Here is a 23,610-nt window from a genome sequence, read left to right as displayed (position 1 = left end):
GATATAAAAATATATTATATATCATAATTAGAAATGGTAGTAAAAAGTCTAGACTACGAGGGTTGATCCAAAAGTTCGTGGAATTTCTTTCTAAAATTTTATCGTGATTTGACTAAAGCAAACAAGAGGTATATTCATAATATAGAGTCATGATGCAACAATATTGGAAAATTTCACCAACTTCAAATTATCAATAAGCTTACACGAGCTTTCTGGAAATGGATGGTTGTGAAACCTAGGGGGACTTCAAGGTAACGTCAAGTTAGAAATGTCACATCACATTATAAAAGCCTCTCACCCTTACAAATGCTGCCCTTTCTCCATTTTTTTCTCAAGAAAAGCCTGGGAATCCACCTGCACCAACTTATCTTCATTTCTCACTCATATTACAATTACTACCCATCTTTCCATGTGATGTTCCAATTCCAAGAACAGTAAAGCAGCCTACAAAGTCCATTAAGGCTTTTAATTTGTCTAGGGGGATGTGCACTTTAAAACAGAGCCTCCAAAAGGAGACCACACCTTTAATCAACATCCATGGAAGTTCTTTTTTTCTTGAATTTCTTATGCCACTAGAAAACCAGTAACTTTTCCAAAGCCTTTGACAAAAATATACGCGTTTAAGATAGAGTGTTCCCGGAATTTTTACAAAACGTATGACTTGACCGAAATTTGACGCTGTCTAACAACTTGAAGATGAACAATAAGTCATCAACTGATAAACTAAATATCCAGTAAAATCAGTAAAACTCTCGCACAAATGTTTATAAAAGATCAAGCAATCATAATAATGACATAATTTTCGTTTTATATCCCACATAGGGCGGCTTAATTTTCATTTCATGTATGAAGAATTAAAATGAAAATAAACGCTTTAATGTCTCCCCAGCATTTCCAAACAATTTTTTCTATGGCAACTGCCATAGAGTTACTATCAAAGATATTTAAACTGTTTTCTTTAATTTAAAATATCATCAAGTTTCTATACGTTTATTTGTCATTTTCAACCAATTCTACTTCAAAATAAATAAAATATTTAAAAAAATCCACGAACTTTTGGATCAACCCTCGTATGTCGTGTCCAGAGTTAAATGTTGTACTGTTTTATGCTACTATGGCGGTTTAACGAAATTCTGTGCAGCGGTTTCAGAGGAGTTTCGCTGACAAACTTTTCATCTCAATATTCAAGGTATGGCCAAAAATCTAAGTGTGAAAGTGTGGAAATTCTCGGAAAAAATAAAAGCAATCGGAATTTCCTGGTAATCTGCACATCTACACATTGCGTCCTAAATATCTGCAAAGTTTGACGAAATTCTGTGCAGTGGTTTATGAGGAGTTGTTCTGACAAAAAAAAAAAAAAAAGGACTGACGGACGGACGGGTCAAAAACATTATACCTCACACAATTTGTTGCGTGGGGTATAATAAATGTAGGGTGTGGAAAAAAACTATTGTTCTTATCAAGGTACACTGTACATTCAGAATAAAATTCAGTTCAGAATGATCTTTGTTTAAATGTTATACATTTTTGTTTTATATGTAGGTAAAACATCTTTGAAAGTTTTTTTTTCTGGGTATCAATTTAAACAAAATATTCTAAAAATCAATTTTTCCTTCTTATCAAAGAAATTAATTTACTAATTTAATTCCCAAAATGAAGATATTCATTTACAAGGTGGCTCGTGTTGTATACAAGAGAGCAAGTACATAGAGTTATCCTTCTTTATTTATGTTCCAATGTTATTACCTTTATTTGTTCAACGTATTTCATTTTGATGTTTACAATATTTTTCTCATTACTCTAACAATCTTTCTTCTATTTGGCATCTGATGCGAACTGTGATATTTCCAGATTATTTTATTTGTATTTTAGCTATCTTGAGCCGAAGGCTCAAATTTGTTTTTCTGATAAAAAGTTGCCCATATTGTCTGCCGTCGTTATTATTGTTGTTGTCGTTATAAATTTCACAATTTCATCTCCAGAATTATTGGGATAATTGAAATCAATCTTGTATAGAGTATTCTTGGATGAAGAAGATTTAAGTTTGTTAAAATGAAGGATGACGCCTTCCTCAAATTATTAGGAAAAGCAAAAAATTAATGGTTTCATTGAAAAATCCTCTTCTGAGGAATCAATTGACCATGTTTGTTCAAATCATGACCCCCAGGGGCAGGGTGGGACCACAATGGACGATCACAGTTTAACAAGGGAATATTAGGTATAAAAGAAAAGCAACTTTCCTTTTATACTCTTAATCCTCTCTCCTCGAAAGAGTGGCACATGATTTAGATTTCAATTATGAACTTAAAATGGATACTTGCCTCATTATAAAACATTTGTAATTAATAAGACTTTTGGACATACATGTATGACTGTCATAATTAATATCAACGGAGGTATATATTAATCTGTAAGAATTCTACATTCTTTTTCTTTCGCGGTCTTTTTGGAGTCATCATTTTGCAAGTTTTATGGTCAATAACAAAAACCTGTTAGCAAATACAGCCTATCATTAAGTCAAATGCTGACTGAACTTTTTCATTCTCAGGCCATTATTTACACACTACATTGTCTACAGATTTTGGTCGCCCGCCTGGCGCAGTGGTTAGAGCTCTAGAGTCGCGAAGTAAGTAGTTGATCCTTACGTCGGGGTTTCGAATCCCACTTTGGAACATGGAGACCGGTCCTTCGGATTAGACCGCATAAACAGAGGTCCCGTGTCGCAGTAGATGCTGGCACAAAAAAGATCCCTCTCTGCTCAATGGCCCTGAGTGCCGAGTATAGGTCAAAACTTGTAGCTATCCACCGGCAAGTAGTGGCGTCTCCATATGAGTGAAAATTTCTCGAGAGGAACATTAAACAATATACAATCAACCATCATTTTTTTTATCATGACTAGGACCACAGGGTGGGTGTGACCGGTAAGCAGGGGATTATTAATCTCCCATGGCACTTGATTCACCTCTGATGTTTTCAGAGGTCCATATGCTTGCTATGCTCCAGGTTTGTATTGTTCTGATGGACTATTAGATTGATTACTGTTCGTATTTTATTTACAGCAATTGTGACATAATTTTCGGATTCCTACGTACTCAGGCACAGTATATAAACTAGTATACCAAAAGTACAACCAAAAAAAAAATCAGAAATCAAGTTTATAAACAAGAGGCCCATGGGCCACATCGCTCACCTGAGCACTGTGGCTAGGAAAAAGTAGAAATTGGTTTATTATTGAAAAGTTTAAATCCAAAAGTAGTCCCATGACCAATCATGGCTTTGCTATTCTTGAGAAGAAGATTTTTAAAGAATTTTCCTACATATTTCTATGTGAAAATTTGATCAGCCATTCTGGCTCTGCCCTATCCCCGGGGTCATGATTTGAATAAATTTGAATCTACACTACCTGAGGATGCTTCCATATAAATATGATCAATTATGGCTTTGCTATTCTTGAGAAGAAGATTTTTAAAGAATTTTCCTATAAATTTCTATGTAAAACTTTGGTCGGCCATTGTGGCCCCACCCTATCCCTTGAGGACATGATTTGAACAAACTTGAATCTACACTATCTGAGGATGCTTCCATATAAATATAATCAATTATGGCTTTGTTATTCTTGAGAAGAAGATTTTTAAAGAATTTTCCTATATATTTCTATGTAAAACTTTCGTCGGCCATTGTGGCCCCACCCTACCCCCGGGGGTCATGATTTGAACAAACTTGAATCTACACTACCTGAGGATGCTTCCATATAAATATGATCAATTACGGCTCTGCTATTCTTGAGAAGAAGATTTTTAAAGAATTTTCCTATAAATTTCTATGTAAAACTTTGGTCGGCCATTGTGGCCCCACCCTTATACCCCTGGAGGACATAATTTGAACAAATTGGAATCTACACTATCCGAGGATGCTTCCACATAAATATTATCAATTATGATATTTTTATTCTTGAGAAGAAGATTTTTAAAGAATTTTCCTATATATTTCCATGTGAAACTTTGGTCGGCCATTGTGGCCCCGCCCTACCCCCGGGGATCATGATTTGAACAAACTTGAATCTACACTACATGAGAATGCTTCCATATAAATATGATCAATTATGGCTTTGCTATTCTTGAGAAGAAGATTTTTAAAGAATTTTCCTATAAATTTCTATGTAAAACTTTGGTCGGCCATTGTGGCCCCACCCTATCCCTTGAGGACATGATTTGAACAAACTTGAATCTACACTATCTGAGGATGCTTCCATATAAATATAATCAATTATGGCTTTGTTATTCTTGAGAAGAAGATTTTTAAAGAATTTTCCTATATATTTCTATGTAAAACTTTCGTCGGCCATTGTGGCCCCGCCCTACCCCCGGGGGTCATGATTTGAACAAACTTGAATCTACACTACCTGAGGATGCTTCCATATAAATATGATCAATTATGTCTTTGCTATTCTTGAGAAGATTTTTAAAGAATTTTCCTTTATATTTATATGTAAAACTTTGGTCGGTCATTGTGGCCCCGCCCTACCACCGGGGGTCATGATTTGAACAAACTTGAATCTACACTACCTGAGGATGCTTCCATATAAATATGATCAATTATGGCTTTGTTATTCTTGAGAAGAAGATTTTTAAAGAATTTTCCTATATATTTCTATGTAAAACTTTGGTCTGCCATTGTGGCCCCGCCCTACCCCCGGGGGTCATGATTTGAACAAACTTGAATCTAAACTACCTGGGGGTGCTTCCATATAAATATGATCAATTATGGCTTTGTTATTCTTGAAAAGAAGATTTTTAAAGACTTTTCCTTTATATTTCTATGTAAAACTTTGGTCTGCCATTATGGCTCCGCCCTACCCCTGGGGGTCCATGATTTGAAAAAATTTGAATCTACACTACCTGAGGATGCTTCCGTATAAATATGACCATTCATGGCTTTGCTATTCTTGAGAAGATTTTTAAAGAATTTTCCTATATATTTCTATGTAAAACTTTGATCAGCCATTATGGCCCCGCCCTACCCCCGGGGGTCATAATTTGTACAAAATTGAGTCTACACAATTTGAGGGTATTTCCATATAAGTTTCATCTTTCCTAGCACGGTGGTTCTTGAGAAGAAGATTTTTAAAGAATTTCCCTATATTTCTATGTAAATCTTTGGTCGGCCATCGTGGCCCCGCCCTACCCCTGGGGGTTGAACAAACTTGAATCTACACTACCTGATGATGATTCCACATGAGTTTCATCTTTCATGGCCCAGTGGTTTTTGAGAAGAAGAATTTTTAAAAATGCCATTAATTTTTCACTAATTCATAATTATCTCCCCTTTGAAGAGGGCTTGGCCCTTCATTTGAACAAACTTGAATCCCCTTCCCCCAAGGATACTTTGTGGCAAGTTTGGTTGAAATTGGCCCAGTGGTTCTTGAGAAGAAGATGAAAATGTGAAAAGTTAACGACAACGACAGACGACGGACAAATTTTGATCAGAAAAGCTCACTTGAGCCTTCGGCTCAGGTGAGCTAAAAATGCATTTCAAGAAATCTTTGTGGCAAATATCAGTCAATACTTGCTTACTAAGCTTTTTAATTTTAGAGGTTTTCTGTACTAGGAAGTCAACATTAAAAATGTATTATTTTATGCCCTCCAGCCAAAACCTGAATTCTTTTTTAAACATTTTTTTTGTTTATAAACCTTCATTTTTCATTTTTTTTCAGAACTACGATTTTTTTAACATTTGCCACTATAGACAATTGACTTTGCAGCTAAGATTTGAATTATGGTTCAAATGCAATTTGTTTCAGAACCAATTTCATGTTGACTAACATACATGAGCATAAATATGCGCAAACACAAAACTAAAAGTTTGCCATTATTAAAAATATTTTCATTTGATGTACTCACACCAACATTTTTCTATGTGGATTTTTTGTTTTGTTTTACAATATTGAACAAATTATCATTAAATTAAAGACTCAGAAATTTATTGATGTTTGCTTTTCACACTGGATAGCTAGATATATTTAATATTTTATAAATCAAAAAGCATCTATAGAAATTACAATGTACATGTATACCTTCACTTTAAAATGTCTATGGAATTCAAACTGTTAAAGGGATAAAATTTGAAAATTCAAAGAGAAAAAATGATTGGGTAGGGGCAATTTTGACAGGTCAGTCTGAGTACATTACTCAAATAGTTTTTATTGTTGGCCTTATAAAAAAAATATAAGGTAATAATTCCGGCTTTCAAATGAATGTTTGAAGTACATGTACCTGCTTGATGACATTTACAAACGAAGGTCCATTACATCATGTACATTTCATATGTTAATTATCCAGATCATTTGATAAATCAATATTTCATTTGCTTCTATTTGACATTATATAGATAATGAAATTCTAACCACTGTCCTTCATCTAATTACTTTCTGAGTCAAGTGGTTGACACGGTAGATCTGAAGGCCAAACAAATTTAGGCTTTGTAATGTCAATAAAGTCATAGTCTGCAAAAGTATTCATGGCAACAACATTTTTAAATGCAAGATCTTTTTCATACATTTCAAGGCTAGATGAAGCAAGGCTAAAAAAATTTGCTTTTGGAGCTTCAAGTAATGACTCCGGAGGTCCACTACACAAAAATTTATAATTCAGAACAAGCCAAGCAGCAAGAACTGCCTCATAATTCACTTGACATCTTGAGCCGGGTATCTCCACAAGTAGGTTAATGCTTCTACTTTCAAGCAAAATATCATGTTTGCAGTCATAAAAATAAATTTTGAGTTCATTTCTAGTTGCTGCCATACAAGGAATAAGAAAATTGTCTAAATTAGGATGTCTCTGCTTTTGCAGGAAGGAAAACACAATTGCCTGGGCTAAAGTCTGGCTACGGAATCCTCTTTCTTCTACACTTTTGTGTTTCACCTCTATGGATGTTCTGCCACCTGGGCCGATTTCTTCTTCCACTGGAGCCACATGTACAAAAGACTCCATACTTCCAAGGAGGATATTTAAAGACCCATGCCAGCAATCTGGATTCCCTACAACAAAGTTAAAACAAGTTAACCAAGTATCATCAGTCAGGGGCATCATCCGAACTAGTGGGTTTTTTTAAAATAATTTGTTAAAGTTATTAAATATCAATATACTGATTTACCTTCCCCTGATTTTGCACAATAATTTACAGCGTTGCACAAAAAATGCAAGAAATAGAGTTTGTACATTGTTATTTAATATCCAGTGATTTAAGGGAAATTAATCTTAGTGTTAGCAAAATTGGTTGAAGTTGTACAATTTGACAACTAAAATGTCCATGATATGGAATAATTTTTCCAGATGTTTTTCAATTTTCATGCTTTTATAAATATTATCTTATCTAACTATAAGTATCAAATCTACCAAGTCTTCCAAGAGAAGTATATGTATTTACAATTTACTTAGCCGAAAATCATCTCAAATCAGCAGCAAACTCAAAATATTGATGTTTTTTGACAAAATATATAGGCATTCTAGTGTTAAAGAATTCATTTGAATAAGCTATATCTTTATTAAGTCATAAATTAGCAAAATAAACAAAACAAATAAAAAACTTTAACTGGGACACAAAGGATGATGCTGGGAGTATAGCATAGGCTCTTCTTGACTTGGTCGAGGAGAGCTAAATAAACTTTATGCCTCATATGAGAAGAATAGCCTAATAGTCAGTGCAATGAAAAAAAAATTAAACACAGATATGCAGTTATACAGGCTACTAAAGAAATGGGGCAATAAAAACAATAGTTTTGACTGGCTAAAAAATCTGTAACTATCGGACAGTGTAAAATTTACCAGATTTTCCCATAGCGGCATAAATTGATTTATCTGTGATAATCAGTCCAGTCCAATACGAAAAATCGTAATATTACTAAAATTCGTAATATAAGCAATTTCTAACTCTTCTAAGAGTTACTTCCCTTTTTTCTGATACAACCTCTTTGTTATGTTTCATCAGAGATTATTGGTCTCTGGTTTCATCATTATGATATCGTGAATATGTATGGTTAGTGCATTTTCTTTGTTTTGGTGCATTTGATCCAAGTGCAAGCGGATTCAGAGCCTAGTGAGAGTCTTACAAGTTATCTCTCGTAACATCTCGTTGTTTGAGATGAGGGTCTGATTTTCAGGGTAGACTTCGGGAAAAATATAGGGAATTCGGGGATTATAGACCATTGTGACAAGCTTTAGGATACATTGAAATTTTATGGAAAATTGTTCCTATCCTCGGGAAAATTCTTATATAAGAATAATAAAACAAAATGTTCACTCACCCATTACCATTGTTACTTTCTTCGTGCATTTCCATACTTTTCGAAAGACGTCACTGACCAAAATGACCACGTGATACTAGTACCACTGGGGCATAATGTATTTCTGACGTCATACTTCCACAAACATCATTCAGTTTCTTTCAATGCTTTATTTTGTCTTGCATTACGAAAACTCGTAATATAGTCTCTCTCAACTTGCTATATTACGAGTTTCCGTAATTTAACTATATTACGAAAAATAGTAATATAAGAATAATATTACGATATTTTGTAATATTACGATTTCTTGTAATATTACTATATTTCGTAACATTACGATTTTTCGTATTGGACTGGACTGATAATATTGTTCTGTTCTAACTGATTTATGGATAGAGTTTTAAACTACAATCTCCTTAAGCATTTGTCAGCAGGGGACTTAAAATTCTTTCATATTTCAAGAAACACATTAAAAATTGTTACTACATTTACACAGGATTGTTCATCATATCAATTGTTTTTCAATGAACAGCCAAAGTACTCACCTACACTTGTGTCGCCAAAACAAGATGACAAATATTCTGGCTTGCATGATCCACATTTGCAGAGAGAAAGGCCTTTGTATTTCGCAGAATTATCCATTGTATATAAGTCAGAAAGTGAAAGCTTGCGAAAAAAATGTTCAGCCAAGACAGTCATTAGCCCAGTCTTTGATAGATCTGTTCTCTGCATTCTTTTCAGTGCGGCATGTGAATCTTTAAAAAAATTAAATTTTACAATTTTAATTAATGAGAAAAATTTTCATATGCTTAATAAACTGAATTCACAGAAGTCTGCGTACCTATTTATTTTACCGAAATTTTTTGTTAATCAAAAATATGTCATACATGTACCTTGTGTTATCTTTTAAGGTATGACATTATGATATTTTTTTTTTCCTAAACATTTAAAAAATTTTGGTAAAACTGATAAGCACACAAATTCCTGTGCTGGTCGAATCAAAGATGTTGAATATAAAAACAATATCATAATGTATAGTTGAATTGAATTCAACAAAAGCACTGCTTTTCATTTCAAGCTCTTAAAAGTTAAAACAATGCCTGGGCAAAGAGAAAATTTGGAGGTTCATATACTATTAGATAAAAATGAAATTTTTTCTGCAGTTACCTGTGGTCTCAAACTGTCCCATTTTCCCTAGCTAAACGCATCTTGCCAAAAACTGCATTCTTGCAGTAGCAAGCATTTTTGATTAACATTCGCAGTGTTCGGACTTCGATTTTTTAATACAACATACGACATAATGTGACGTCCATCTTTACAAAGCAAATGGCATGTGGAGTTTGACGAGCCTGATCTTCATTAAAACTGCATTAGTATCTGCGCTCGCCCTAACTGTTACATCGTCAACTTAAGTCATGCGTTCATTACCCTCCCTTTAGAAAAAGTACAATCTTTGTTTTAAGTTACATAGGAATCTGCTAAAAATGCATTGAGACATTTAGTTAAATTTAACATAACACTATAAATGCAAGGTTTAATGGTATATGCACGTAGACATTACATACTCACCTTCATCCATCAAAAATTGAATCAATTTTTCCAGTAGTAATCTGGAGGCCTTGTTGTTGGGAACATAATCAGGTTTGGTAAAAAAGTTATTCAGCAACATAATTGCATCCGTGAATATGATGCCAAATGGATATATCTCATCCGCATGTGGACGTGTTTCGCACGATGCTCGAGAAAAGTTTATTCCATAACCTGCTGCTGCATTGCACGACGTTATTTCCTGAGCAATTAGTGGATTTCGTCTGTCAAAACACAACGAGTTGTACGCTCTTTTTAACTGATCCAACTCTTGAAATTGTGCCCTAAATTTTTCAAAAACAGTACCTAACTTTGGTTTTTTGGAAGTACTTGGTAAGTTTTGTCCATCAAATTCAGACATGTCACATGGTGAAAGATTTCTTTTCTACTTCCGGCGGGACCGGTACCAGACATGTCGGACCATAACAGAGTCGGGCCATAACAAAGTCGGACTATGACTAGGCCGGCAGAATTTAAAATGGTACATGTACTTAGTTATTTTGCGTGAAAATTAAAAGAAAGAAAGGAACATGGTATATCTTCATTGTTAAAAAAAAAAGATTAAACCGGTTTTAAAGTTGTGTGAATATTTTTCCCTCTTCAATCTTGTACCGTTACTGGCCATAATTTTACTTTTCCACTATTAATTTAATTGAAAAATGCATTTTTTTCAAAACTGTTTTTGCAGTGTTGTTTGTCAATCATTTTCTAAGTTTAAAACGTCATAAAATGCATTTTTTGTTTCATTTCTTTGCGCAATAACATTGCGATTTATTAAGGTCTTCCGCTCAGGCGGAAGACCTTCTACTGATTTCTGATGGTTAAGATTATTCCCTATTATTCTTTTTTTTTCCTAGACGCCAACTTTGAGACCTCGTAACTCGCTCATTTCTGAACGGATTTCGCTCAAATTTTCAGAGTTTTTGGACGTTACAAAACTCTCAATTAAAATGTTTTCATGCATTTCAAAAATTCCCTTCCGCTTTCGAGTTATTTCCATCTAAGTGAAAATTTGGTACTGTTCGTTTCCAGACAAAGGCTCAGAAACGACGAAAGCTGGAGCAGAATGTCTACTGCATTTAAATACTAGAAGAATTGAAGTTGTGCACATCGGTTTTTCTTTTTCAATTTCTGCGCTCCAAACTGTGCTAGATAGGGGTCAAAAATGAGAATGCCTAAAAGCGCCAAATTTTATATCTATTTCCTTGTAAACCTTTTAAACTAAAAATAATTTGTTAAGACATATTTCACAAATATTTTGCATAATTTTAAGATCTATCATTTGACATCATTAAAAAGGGGCTGGCCCCTCAAATTAGGGGTCACGGGCGCTCGAAAGTTTTTGCTTTATAACTCAAAAACGGTAAATATTTCGATATGGTTATCGATTTGAAATGGGTTCTTTAACATCTTATTGATCTCATGAAAACGTTAATTTGTTCGAATCTTGTGTTATTGAATGAGCAGCAAACTTTATGTACAGGTAACTGATTAGTTTTATACGGCAAGTGAAGAATTCTTTATGCGTACGCGTGTAACACGTATAGCTGAAAAAAACTGGATAAGAATATATACTTAACTAAACTGAATGTTAAACTTTGTTGAAATAAAGTTTTAAACGTATTTTCTAGCTGGATGTCATACAGATTATTCAGAGACAACTTTCTCCTTGTATTTAGTTTGAATTACAAGACGGGAGATAGGAAAAATACTAATATCATCTCTCATTCGATTGATACTCAATGTTGCATTATTTATAAATAAAAAATAATTAAGCTTAAAATAATTCACTGTCATTTTATTCAGGCATCGTGAATTTTCCTCGGACCTTGACTGCTTTGTTTACAGTTGTGCAACCTGTTTATCGATCGCACATGCATTGACCTATATACATTCCGGAGGTCAACATTACCGCTCTTTGATTTTTACGCGAGTCCCAGAGTTATCTTAAACGATGCTAGTCATCGATTTACTCAGTTTAAAATCAAGAATTTGTTATTTGCGTAAATCGTAAGAATATTTCTAGACACAAATATAAAGGCTTTCTTGAACATGTAAGAGTATTAAAAGATAAAATGTCTGATTATATTCTTTGACGAATGAATAAAAGGCGCTGCGATTTTGCTCAGGTACAGATGATTTCTCTGGACGAGTCCATTGGTTACACTGAAAGGTGACGCAGGATGACCTATCGATAACTCTGCCAATTTTGATAGTGATTGTAATTGCACATGTACATAAATTAATGTTGAATTCTACCCTTGTGAAGTCCAATATAGTTTCGTTATTTAAAGAATCGGGGATATCACTACTGCAACTTAACTGTTTTTAATTTGAACGGATGATTCTATATTATTGGAAATTAAGGTACACATTTTTTAGGCGCCGTCGTCTCCCTCTCAACTTTGAAGTAATTGCAATCGTTATATGTATACGGGCCTATATCAAGTTATTCTAATTGTTGCTTAATTTATTTCAGAAAAAAATTGCGATGTTGTTTAAAGTAGCAATTACAAATAAACATGACAAATACACACAGAAAATTGTAAGTGGAAGTGACGTTTTCAATTCTCATGAAAATCGAAAATAAAATTAAGTAACTTTGAGTTTTGCATAATTTGCTACATAACTTATCATTGTATTTTTCCGAATGATATGATCTTAAATTTCTTTGATTTCCTCAAATAAAAAGCTAGAATATCACAATGACACGATTTTATGTGCATGTACATGATATTAACTAAACTACATGCTGTTTTACACAGAAGAGCACCAAACATGAGCTTTAAGAATACGAGAAATAAAAGAATAATAAGAAATTCTTCTAACAAATGCAAAATTTCTTCCTGTAATTATTCCATACAAATATTCCAAGCCTTTCTTTTGTGTTTATTGGCCTAAGAGAGATTAAATTATTAAATTTCCTCTCACTGCGACACGTAACCCCCCTGAAATGATACAATGCTTTCCTTCAGAGTCGAGAATGGCAGGCCAGGGCTGGTGATGAAATCCATGATTACTCCATAACCTATCATAATATTAACCAAAAATCATACGCTATATTGTTTTTAATTCGCAGGTTGTCAAATAAATTTAAGAAAAGGTCGGCAAAGATGAGTATGCCTAACTAAACTTTTTTATTCATAAACTTTTTAATTTCTAGAGTGTACAATCGAGCATCGAAGTGTGTACATGTACTAAATGTACTGGGTTTTTTTTTTTTGGGGGGGGGTACCAGTTTTCGCTGCATTTGATATCCTGAATTTTGCATTGCATTTTCGACAATTAAACAAAGTTAATAGAATATAATTGGTGACAGTAACACAAGTGATTTATAAAACGAAAGTCAAGCAATAAACGTTAAAGTTTGTATTTTGAAAAACAAATCAAGTCAAGTCACATAAAACAAAGACAGGTTGAAACGCTCACACATGGACATACGTACAAACGTTTTGGTAACTCGGAATAGTCCAGAGTAGAACTATATTTTCTTGATGACGGAATGTCCAGTACATCTAATGTTCACGTCCGGGATAGTTCATGGCAGTTTCATCACACATACGCAATTATCATACAAGTCGAAGGCTCTTTGAGGTTGAGGATTGACACTAATTCCTTAGATAAATACTGAGTATCAAATTCCTTTTTACTGTCTTACTTAACTTGATAGGTAAATAATTTTAGCATATGTTAAAAATAAGCATTAGAAATAATTCTTTTCTTAAAATTCAATTCTGTTACATTTCAAATGAATTTGTAAAGTTAACTTTATGACAATTGTCATGGTGCAGATCTGTAGCTCGCTAGCTGTTCTAAAAAAAATTGAGATGGATCACCAGAGAGCTACAGTGCCATCCATATTATCTCAAGTTCAGGCTCAGAAGGACTATTAAAAACGGTTATAAGGAATGTTTAACTGTAGAAAAATTTAAGGAATGTGTTAGAGACACACGGTAAATAATATTTTTAGATTCAAGCAGTTGAAAAACACGGATATTGAATATATCTTCAGTGCAATTTTTTTCTAATATTTTCTAGTTTTTTATTCTTCGTATTTCTCAATTCATCATGTTCAAATAACGTGTATTTATTTTTATTAGGGCACATTAAACCTTATTTGTCAACCAGTCTGACAGTGTCCATCTGTCACGAGAACTTTAAACTTGATAATAACTATTGAATGAGTTGAAATAGGACTTTCATATTTCACATGTGCATTTTTTGTGAAATGTAATTTTCAAATATACTGTGATTTTTAACCCCGTGACCTTGATCTTGACCTACTTAAAAAATAACATTACTTTAAATTGACCATAACTATTGAAAGCTTTCATTTTATAAACATGTACATGTAATACCTGTGTCAACGCCTTTGAAAATTCATTATGATTTTTTACCCTTTTGACCTTGAAGTTTGACCCACTTTTCAAAATCATTAACCATAGTTATACCTTTTGAGAGAAAAGAGATCGATTAGGGCTTTTATTTTACCACTGTGTATTACCTGTAACAACATTTTTTTAAAATACCAATACGCTGATTTTGACAACGTGACCTTGAGGCTTGACTTACTTTTCACAATTTTAATCTTGATCATGACTTTTGAATGAGAAGAGATAGGGTTTTCGTATTACACAAAAATCAAATGTATGTGACCTGTGATAAAATCATTTCAAATACTAGCATATAATGAACTTTGACCTTGAAGTTTAACCGGCTTTAAACATTGCTTAAAATTGACCATGACTTTTGATAAAGAAAGGATAACGCTTTCATACCTAGATTTACACATGTATACACGTATTAGCTGTGACAAGGCCTATCGAAAAAAGTATAACTTAAGAATTCGTCAATACGGTAGCACACAAATGGCTTTGCTTATCACCAGCGTGTGTCATGGTGTGACGTAAGGTCATTTTAACAAGGTCAAGGTCGCAAACATTCCTTTACTATCTTTTTTAATAGTAAAACATAAATAAGATGACATCTACCCTTAAAAGATTGCTTTAACATTAGAATGTGGCATGACCTTGACCCAAGGTCATTTCTCCCTGTCCGCAGCTCCGACGGAAGACCTACTCGTTGCTTTGCAACGAGCTCGGCTCTAGTCGCAATAATTATCATGATTATTGAGTTTCAACGCATGCAATAATTTAGCGACTAAAAGCAATACTTTTTGCGTTTATTCGCAATAATTACCGCCTTTAATCGCAATATTGTATTGCGTTTAAACGCAAAATATATGTTTTATTAAATTTATTAAATTTTATCTTTTTTTAATTGAGCTAACACTCTGAGTAACTCTATAAACTATAATATTTGTTTTTACGAATGAAATATTAATATAGCATTGGTTCAAATGCATGAAACTGATATTACTACTTTAAAAAATGATAAACCGGTATTTCATAGTTTAATTGTTTATCAACCTTTCCACCACACAGTTAACTTGAAAACATGAAAGCGATAGAGAGGTAGAGAGTGTAAATATATATATATGTACAGCCAAATAAATGGGTCAATGTCCCTTTGACACTGCGGATATACTCAAATAACAGTCCAGACAATTATTTATTCGTATTGATGAATCTGATTCATTTTTTTAATTGCATTTCATTAATTTTAAATAAAATGTATCTAAACAACCAATAACACTGAGATTTTCTATGTTTTACGTATTATTTTTGCCACGTGCCATCCCTGGGGGTCATGGCTTGAACAATTTAGAATATACACTAGTAACTAACCCCCCCCCCCCTTCCCCCCCACGATGCTTCCACCACAGTTTCAGCTTTGGCCCAGTGGTTATTGAGAAGGAGTTGAAAATGTGAAGAGTTTAATAGACAGAGGGACAGACAGACGACGGGTGATCAGAAAAGCTGTCTTGAGATTTCAGCTCAGGTGAGCCATAAAAATGACTAGAAATTTTATGATGCATCTATATTCATTCTAAAGAGGATATACTTTGCATATATGTATACATGTTGTATCTCTGAAATATTTGATTGTTGAATGCGTTTTCTATTTTCAGTTTTAATAATACAGTTATTACTCTTTTTTTGTAAACTAGTTTGTTGAAGAATTAAAAAAAAATGAAAACCTTCTGTATAATTGCAAATTACTTATGAAATGAAATATTCATCATGCAGATCATAGGACACAATGCATTCTGTATTCCAGTTCTGTATTGGCACTTCACAGAGAAAACTTTAGACCACACAATGATGACACAATATCCTTCTTACATACCAGGTACTTGCATGGATAAAATCGTAATGCTTTGTCATCCAATCCAATGTTATACTTTCTACTGCCGATTGTCCACTCATCTATATTTTATTATTCATGCATTGTCATTGTTTGATGTTTGAAATGTTTATTTTCCTTAAAGATTTTTTTTCAGTTATAATAATACGCAACTACATGTATCAGGAAGGGGAGGCCAGCAAAATCACATCTACTGCAGTATACTCCCGTTTGTTTTGATTTCAGTATGTAACCGATAGCTATGAAATTAAACACAGGCAACAAGTTGACATATTATTGTGATCTCACACAGTTTATTATGACAGTGCTGTTCAATGATATTTTTCAATTTTGAACATAAAGCGCGTAGGCGAAAGTGTTGATTATATCGAATATTTTAGTATATTCAAATCCCAAGTATAAAACAGAATAACCATTTTAAGTACATGTATATGGGGAAAAAGAACAATGATTAAGCTTAATGGTCCCTTCAAACAATACAAATAAGGAACGGAGCAAACACGGATCTCTTAAACATTAGACGAAGGATTAGGTGCCATGAAGGTATAGCATCCCCTGCTCACCTGTCAAAGTTGCGTAATCCGAAAATAACGGAATACTTCGTAGACAATTCAACAATAACCTAATACAATGAGTATGAAGAATGTGACTCAGAATTTAACTTGATAATATACCAAAAGCGTTTTGCTTATCTATAAGACACTGCGTATTATATTTTGAAAGATAATAATTGGTTAAACTAAAGAAGAGTTTGCGGAGGAAGAAAGTTTGACAGACATGTACAGACAGACGACGTAGCAGGGTAAAATTAATAAACCCTAACATTCTTTAGAAAATGTTGATTTGATATATGGAGATAACGAACAGTAACTCATTGATAAAATGCAATCAGTTAAGATTTATTAATTTTCAAGACACCAATGTTTTTCCACTTCTTCTTTTGTTTCGATTAAACGTCTTTCAGTCCTAAAAAAAATCAGACTTGTATTAAAAAATGATTAATTCTGATGATCTTTGCAAAGAATTCACAGTAAAATTTACTCACACTTCTGATTTCAAATTACTTCATCCCAGCTCTCAATAATCTCTTAGCGAAGTCCGCCTCCTGTGACAAATGTAATAACGCGTTTAATTGTTTACTGTGAAATCATCAATGTTCGTAGGGGACCGTTGTTCGTGGATCAAAAATTATTTTAAAAAATACATGAAAAAGACTTACTGTCATTTTTTCCACAAGGTCATTTCCATCTTCCTTTAAGCAAATAAAAGCTTCTTTAAATTAGTAAGCAAAATCAAATTTGAATGGAGATTCAATAAATTACAGTGTGTTAAACATGACCATTTTCAATTTGACTGCACGTGGCTTTTCGAAGTTTCTTTACATGATGTTTTAAATTTTGAATTTACTAAGGGGAGGTTATAATGTTGTAAATTTTGTATTTACCTCCTCTTTTACAACATGATATTAATTCATGTATTAATGGGTGTGTCATTACCCCTTTCATGTATGAATTAAGATATAAATAACAATAAAACATTTCTTGAAAGGTCTAGGTCTGATAACGTATTTTAAGTGTATTTATTACGTCCATGGACATGAAAATATGTTGATAAAAGATTGAAATTCCAGTTAAATAAACATTGAATTGCGAACAAAAATGGCCCTTCTGCACCTTTACATGTAAAATATCAGTCTGATTTATTGGAAAAGTGCAAGTATTGGGCATGAGAAAAATAAGAATTTCTAAAACAAACCAGATTGTGTATCTTTTTTCCGAAATTTAACACAATTTGTCTGTCTACAATATCTCTCATTATTTTACTGGAAAAATAGCTATCTAAGTCAGCCTTTACCTTCAACATATCCAGAGAACGCTTATTGCAGTAGCAAAGTCCATTGTAGCAAACGCACCATTTCTTCTTCTTTGCATCTGCCTCTTTCATCAAGCAAAATAGCATAGCAAGGATAACGACACATGTCATAAACTTCATCTGAAAACATGTCATTAGGAATATTTAAAATTGTCTTAAAACCATTTCCCTAAACACGGATACAGGGAATAAAAGTTAATTTTTTCAGAAAAAATAATAAAAAAATGTATTTTTTAATGTAAGGAAATGGAGAAACATAACACAAGACAAAAAAGATCATTTAATAGAGACTGAAATGTACAATGTAACACGATTACATAACCAGACACCTTAAAACAACGACAGGGAGAGGGGAAAAACCCTGATAAAATTGTCGTTGAATAAAATAAATATATATAAAAAAAATATTACTTACGATAAGCGAATTGAATTCTTCTTTGCAAGCAATTTCAAACCAGCGAAAATATAGAGGAACGTTGACAAAATTTATACCTGAAATTGATGAACAGCTGGTACCCCTCTTGCTATTGAATTCTGTCATTAAGAAGGAAAAATTAAACCATTGAAATCTGACACAAGATATTTTTGTTTTAAACCCTGATTTCTGTATTCAATTTCGTTACATTATATACAAATATCTTACAATCATGTAACCTAGCTAGCGTTGTTTTTGAGTTTAGTCACATCATGTTGGGGGCTTAGATTTTGAAATACAATGAGCAAACAAAATTCGCCCATTTATTTTTTTAAACAACCCATTCGGTCAATTAACGAACCCTTTTAGAAAATAATAAATTGACCACTAACAGTTCTTGAAACAATTGCATCGCAAAGGAGAGTATCCTTAGCTCATCTATAAATTAAAGCAGCATTCGGCATCAATGCACATTGTTTTTTTGTTTTTTATTATTATTATTATTTATTTTCAAAATGCACCGCATTTCTGATAAAAAAAAAATTAAATAATAAATAAAATAGATGGAAATAACAAACAAAACCCAAGCTTTAGAGTTCAATTAATTATACAATACAAAATACATGTAGGTGAAGAGCAAACATGGACCTCCAAAACCTCAGATGTGGGATCAGATGCCATGGAGTGAGCATCCCCTGCCGACAGGTAATACCCACCATGTGTTCAACATTATGGTCGGAAATAAAAGAAAAATCCTTGCAAAGTTCGGTGTGTAAATAATGACCTAACAGTATGAAAAACGTCTGTCAGCATTTGACTTCATAATAAATTATATTCGCTGATTAAGTCATTGTATCGACAACGGAACTCACAAAATGATGACTGCAAACAACACGGGGAATTTTTAGCGGACAATTTTTGAAATGAAACGGATTTGTGCCATAAGTTTTAATAGTGATTGTTTTTAATAAATAGAATGCTATTATCATACTTTCTTCTAAAAAAAAAATAAATTGTGAAAGTTTTCAAAGAAAATTGTCTCATGGAAATACAAAATCTATAGCCTTGTAAGGTTTGAAGAACCGCTATGATTATATGAATTTATTCTGTATGCTTTTAAAGTCAAATTTTTACATATTAATAGGAAAAAAAAAATCATTTTTGACTTGTAATACCGATGATGTGTCTAAAGAGTAAATATACATCTCGCCAATTAAAAGTCAAACTAATGCTGAATATACAAGTTGCAAAATAAAGTAAAGACGATAAGGCTTAAAACAAACATATCTTTTCTCAGATTACACTAGTTTATACGTTTCTCTTCTCAGTTATACAATTCAATATCAGAAGAGTAACCAGCTGTTCATACTTTTCAAAGATAAATTGAAAACAATTCTGCCAAATTTTCATTGGTTTGAGTTGCTGACAAAGAAGAATTCAAATCGCAAATCGTAAGTGTAACAGACATATCGTAAGTAATACTTTTCTTTAAATATCTCATGGGAAACAGTTCTTTTTTCTTCGTTCGTGTTTCAGTGTGTGGCTTCACGAAGGGGTTTCGTATCAGTTAAACAATTATTTTTATTTAATATCTGTTAAATATTTATTTTTAACTTCATTTTTTGTCAATTTAAATACAAACAATTATGTTTTTCTATTTTCAAAAAGGAAAGTAAAAAATAAAACTTGAACATGCTTTTATTCACTGTGTCCGTACATAGGGGAATAGGTTAAGGTCCTAATTAAATAATCATGGCAATATATTTTCAGATGAAGTTTATTGCATGTGTCGTAATCTTTGCTATGCTGCTTTGCTTGATGAAAGAGACGGACGCTAAAAAGAAGCAATGGTGTGCTTGCTACAATGGATTTTGTTACTGCAGCAAGCGTTCTCTGGATATATTAAAGGTAATTTTTATGTGGTCATTTTCGATTCCAAAGAGAATATTTTTAAGTACGTTGTTTTGATAATTGAACTACGATTTGTTTCGAATTCCACTGAATCCAAGCTTTAAGGAGGTCGAGTCTAATAATTTCTTTCCTATATATTTTGATAATTTTTCTAGAATGATTTTTTTTTAAATTTTGTCGAAAAGTTTCTAAAGAAGAAATTATTGAATCTACTCCCGGATTTTATGTACTACTTAAACCTAAAAGAAACTTTCAAAATTGCAAAATTATCATGCTTGAAACGCACCATTCGACTTATTTGACGTAACAGATCAAGTTTTATTGAAATTGAAAACAGAATTCTTAAAATGACCCACCCAGGACTGCATAAATAAGAAAAATGTGAAAAGTCGTGCAAAGTCAAACTTGAAATGGTCTCGTTAACTTCAGCGTGACTAACTGTATCTTTATTAAAATTTGAGTTTAACTTCTGAAGATAAAAATGTTTCATTTGTTAAAAGGAAGATGGAAGTGACCCGGTGGAAAAAATAAACAAAATGAGAGTAAGTCTACTTTATGTTCCTCTATATTTAGAACTGAAGAATGATTGTTTACAATATGTTTGTACACAAAAACAATTATTACTCGTACATTTGTTACAGGAGGCGGATTTCAGGAAAAGATTCTTGAAAACTGAGATGAAGCAATAAAAATAGAAATGTGAGTTTAAATTTTATTAGCTTATTGTAAAAAATCAGCAGAATTAATTGAATTTCTATAAACAGGTTTTTCTTTTTCACTTTTAGGGAATGGAAAACATCAAATGAAATTGAGTGAGGAGGATTAAAATTTCATTTTTGAATTAAAACTTCTCTTGATTCCAGTAAAACTGTTGAAAATGCATTATATCAGTGGTTTGTTCTTATGATGCAGTATGTAAATATAATTTGATGTAAGATAGTACATTTTCTCTAAAAAAAAAAATGAAAACAGTCAAAAATGAACTAGGGGTGTTTTTTCTGAAATAAATTTAACAATTTCAGATTGTCTCGCTATATAATGAGACTATAACTGACAAAATCCGACTGCTTGTGAGCACATGGAAACACTTTTTATCGAACAAAGGTTCTATACAGATAAGCGCCGTTTATTTTTTATTTTCAGAAATAATTATTTTGAAAAGTATTAACATATTGAATGATATAACAGGAGATAAAATTTATTTAAGTGTACACATTAGTGAATAAATAGGGTTTAATTATTTTTCATAACTCGATTCTTAGGTGATACATATAAAGTTTGTTAAAAAACAAATACAATATTTATGTTGTAAGTGTAGATAATTTCTATAACGAAATAAATTATTGATGAACATGTTAATGTAATAAGAATGTCAACAATCTCGTTTTGAATCGTCATCTTTAAGTTCTATGGGCGATACAATGACCATGGCAACACTTACAATTTATCACTAAATTAATTCAAATGCAGACTATTGTTTTTAACACCAACTGTAAGGTCCTTATTAACACATTGAATAGATAATTATTTCCTGATCATGACAAGAAGCACATGGATGGTAAGAAGGTTCGATATAAGGAAGTTTTTTGTGCATTTAATCAGTGTAAAGCACAAAATCAAATAAGCGCATCGAACCAACTTTTGCGTGAAAACATATGGTTTAATAAGGATTTGAAACACAAAGGAAAAATTATTTATCTCAAAAATTGGATCGAAAGTGGTTTTAAATATGTAAAAGATCTTTTTGATGAAAATGGACTCAAATCACTCACAGAAATTCAGAAAAAACTTAACCAAAAACAAAAATATCTTTGTGAATACTTAGTTATTAAAACAATCTTTAGTAAATGGCACGGTATAAATTCGAGTAATACTTCTTTCATCAATATTAACGACACATGTAATTCATTTTCCTTTAAATTTCATGATAAAAAAGAAAACATTGAAGACAAAACATCAAAATTTTTCTATAAAATTTTGTTGCAACAAAGGTCTCAAAAGCCAATTATGGAAACTATATGGTCAAAAGAGTTTAATATCAATTACTCAAATCAATGGCAAAACGTGTATGAGGAAAAAATTAGAAAAATTTTTGATAAAAATGTTGCTGAAATTAATTATAAACTAGTACATAATTTATTACCGAATAATCTCTACCTCAGTAAATGGAATAAAGATATTGATAAATACTGTCCAGTATGTCGCAGTGAAGAGAATTCTAAGCATCTGATTTTTGATTGCATTCAAGTTAAATTAATATGGAACAAAGTCTCTGAAATCATAGGGATAGATATTAGTTGGAGAAATATTGTTGTGGGTTTCAGTCATGGTATCAACTACAATACTTTTGTTTTGAATAATGTCTTATCATTTATTGCTTGTAAAATATTCAAATACAAAATGAAATGTAGAATTATGAAAAATAATATTACAAGTGAAGACATGTTAATCTTTTTGAAAAATGCTCTTATGAAATTCTATTTAGTCACCAAACGATCCCTAAGCATCACATACAATTTCATATTGTAAAATCTTTGGCAATAAACTTGTAATTATTGTATGTATACACTTATATATGTATGATATAATCTATATATGGAGTATATGAGGGTGACCTGGCCCTCTATACATGTTGCTAAGGGGTGTGTTGGACAGTGTTTTTTTTTTGTGTTCCCCATAGCAACAAAATTTTTCTATCTGTATTTGTATAAGTACTTTGTCAACATATAATTTGATTATATTATACTCAGTCTATTGATTTAAATACCTGTTATATCTTTCAAACATATACATATTATTTTGCTATTGTCAACATACCATTTGATTATATTATACTCTATTGATTTAAATACCTATTACATCTTTCATACATATATTATCTTGCTATCTAATCTAGGGAGCCCCTGGCACCCCTGGTGAGGGTTATTATAGGGGGACATCTGCGGATGTCATTGCCCCAAATCTTTGTTGTCATATTTTCATGAAAAAAAAAGAAAAAAGAAGGTTCGATAGGGATGCTAACTCTTTCATGGTACCTGGTCCCACCTCTAGTGTTTTGGAGCTCAGTGATTGCTCTGCTCTTTCTTTGTATATCAAACTTCCTGAGATTTAAAAAAATAAAAAAAAAATATTTTGTATTTGATCGATATTGTGTATATTGAATTAAATTAAAAGGAATTTCGTAAAGGACATTTGCTCTACTGCACCGATTGTAAATAAAAGAAAGAAAGAAGAAAAAAAGCACTCAGACTTGAAGCTTTGGCAACAGCAATAAAAG

At 32.4% G+C, this 23,610-nt stretch overlaps 1 protein-coding gene and 2 long non-coding RNA genes across 4 annotated transcripts; 1 reads left to right on the top strand and 2 right to left on the bottom strand.

The window, feature by feature from the left end:
* Window positions 1–3,035: 3,035 nt before the first annotated feature.
* On the bottom strand, window positions 3,036–10,229 carry LOC134237946 (uncharacterized). Its single transcript, XM_062720085.1, has 3 exons — window positions 9,851–10,229; window positions 8,827–9,036; window positions 3,036–7,036 (listed from the first exon to the last, which is right to left on the bottom strand). Exons 1-3 carry the CDS (start codon window positions 10,227–10,229, stop codon window positions 6,417–6,419), a joined length of 1,209 nt encoding a protein of 402 aa, XP_062576069.1. The 3' UTR covers window positions 3,036–6,416.
* A 6,784-nt stretch (window positions 10,230–17,013) lies between these two features.
* On the bottom strand, window positions 17,014–18,455 carry LOC134237950 (uncharacterized). Its single transcript, XR_009985909.1, has 5 exons — window positions 18,423–18,455; window positions 17,990–18,127; window positions 17,355–17,387; window positions 17,181–17,240; window positions 17,014–17,101 (listed from the first exon to the last, which is right to left on the bottom strand). It is a non-coding gene; the product is annotated as an uncharacterized LOC134237950 (long non-coding RNA).
* A 1,391-nt stretch (window positions 18,456–19,846) lies between these two features.
* Window positions 19,847–21,218, top strand: LOC134237949 (uncharacterized). Of its 2 annotated transcripts, none has more exons than XR_009985908.1 (5): window positions 19,847–19,873; window positions 20,193–20,330; window positions 20,834–20,875; window positions 20,975–21,032; window positions 21,119–21,218. It is a non-coding gene; the product is annotated as an uncharacterized LOC134237949 (long non-coding RNA). The 2 variants fall into 2 exon arrangements; XR_009985907.1 differs by having other exon boundaries at window positions 19,851–19,893.
* Window positions 21,219–23,610: the final 2,392 nt, after the last annotated feature.

Source organism: Saccostrea cucullata, unplaced genomic scaffold (assembly GCF_032062105.1).
Source record: "Saccostrea cucullata isolate Sc308-1 unplaced genomic scaffold, CSIRO_AGI_Scuc_v1 ctg19057, whole genome shotgun sequence".
Lineage (NCBI taxonomy): Eukaryota > Metazoa > Mollusca > Bivalvia > Ostreida > Ostreidae > Saccostrea > Saccostrea cuccullata.
This window is presented reverse-complemented; position numbering and strand designations above follow the sequence as displayed.

Coding starts and splice junctions, on each gene's coding strand:
- LOC134237946 (XM_062720085.1), bottom strand. CDS start 10,229: ATGTCTGAATTTGATGGACAAAACTTACCAAGTACTTCCAAAAAACCA. Junction 9,037..9,850: donor TCAATTTTTGATGGATGAAG/GTGAGTATGTAA, acceptor ATTTTTTTAAAG/ATTCACATGCCGCACTGAAA. Junction 7,037..8,826: donor TTTTGGCGACACAAGTGTAG/GTGAGTACTTTG, acceptor ACTTTGTTGTAG/GGAATCCAGATTGCTGGCAT.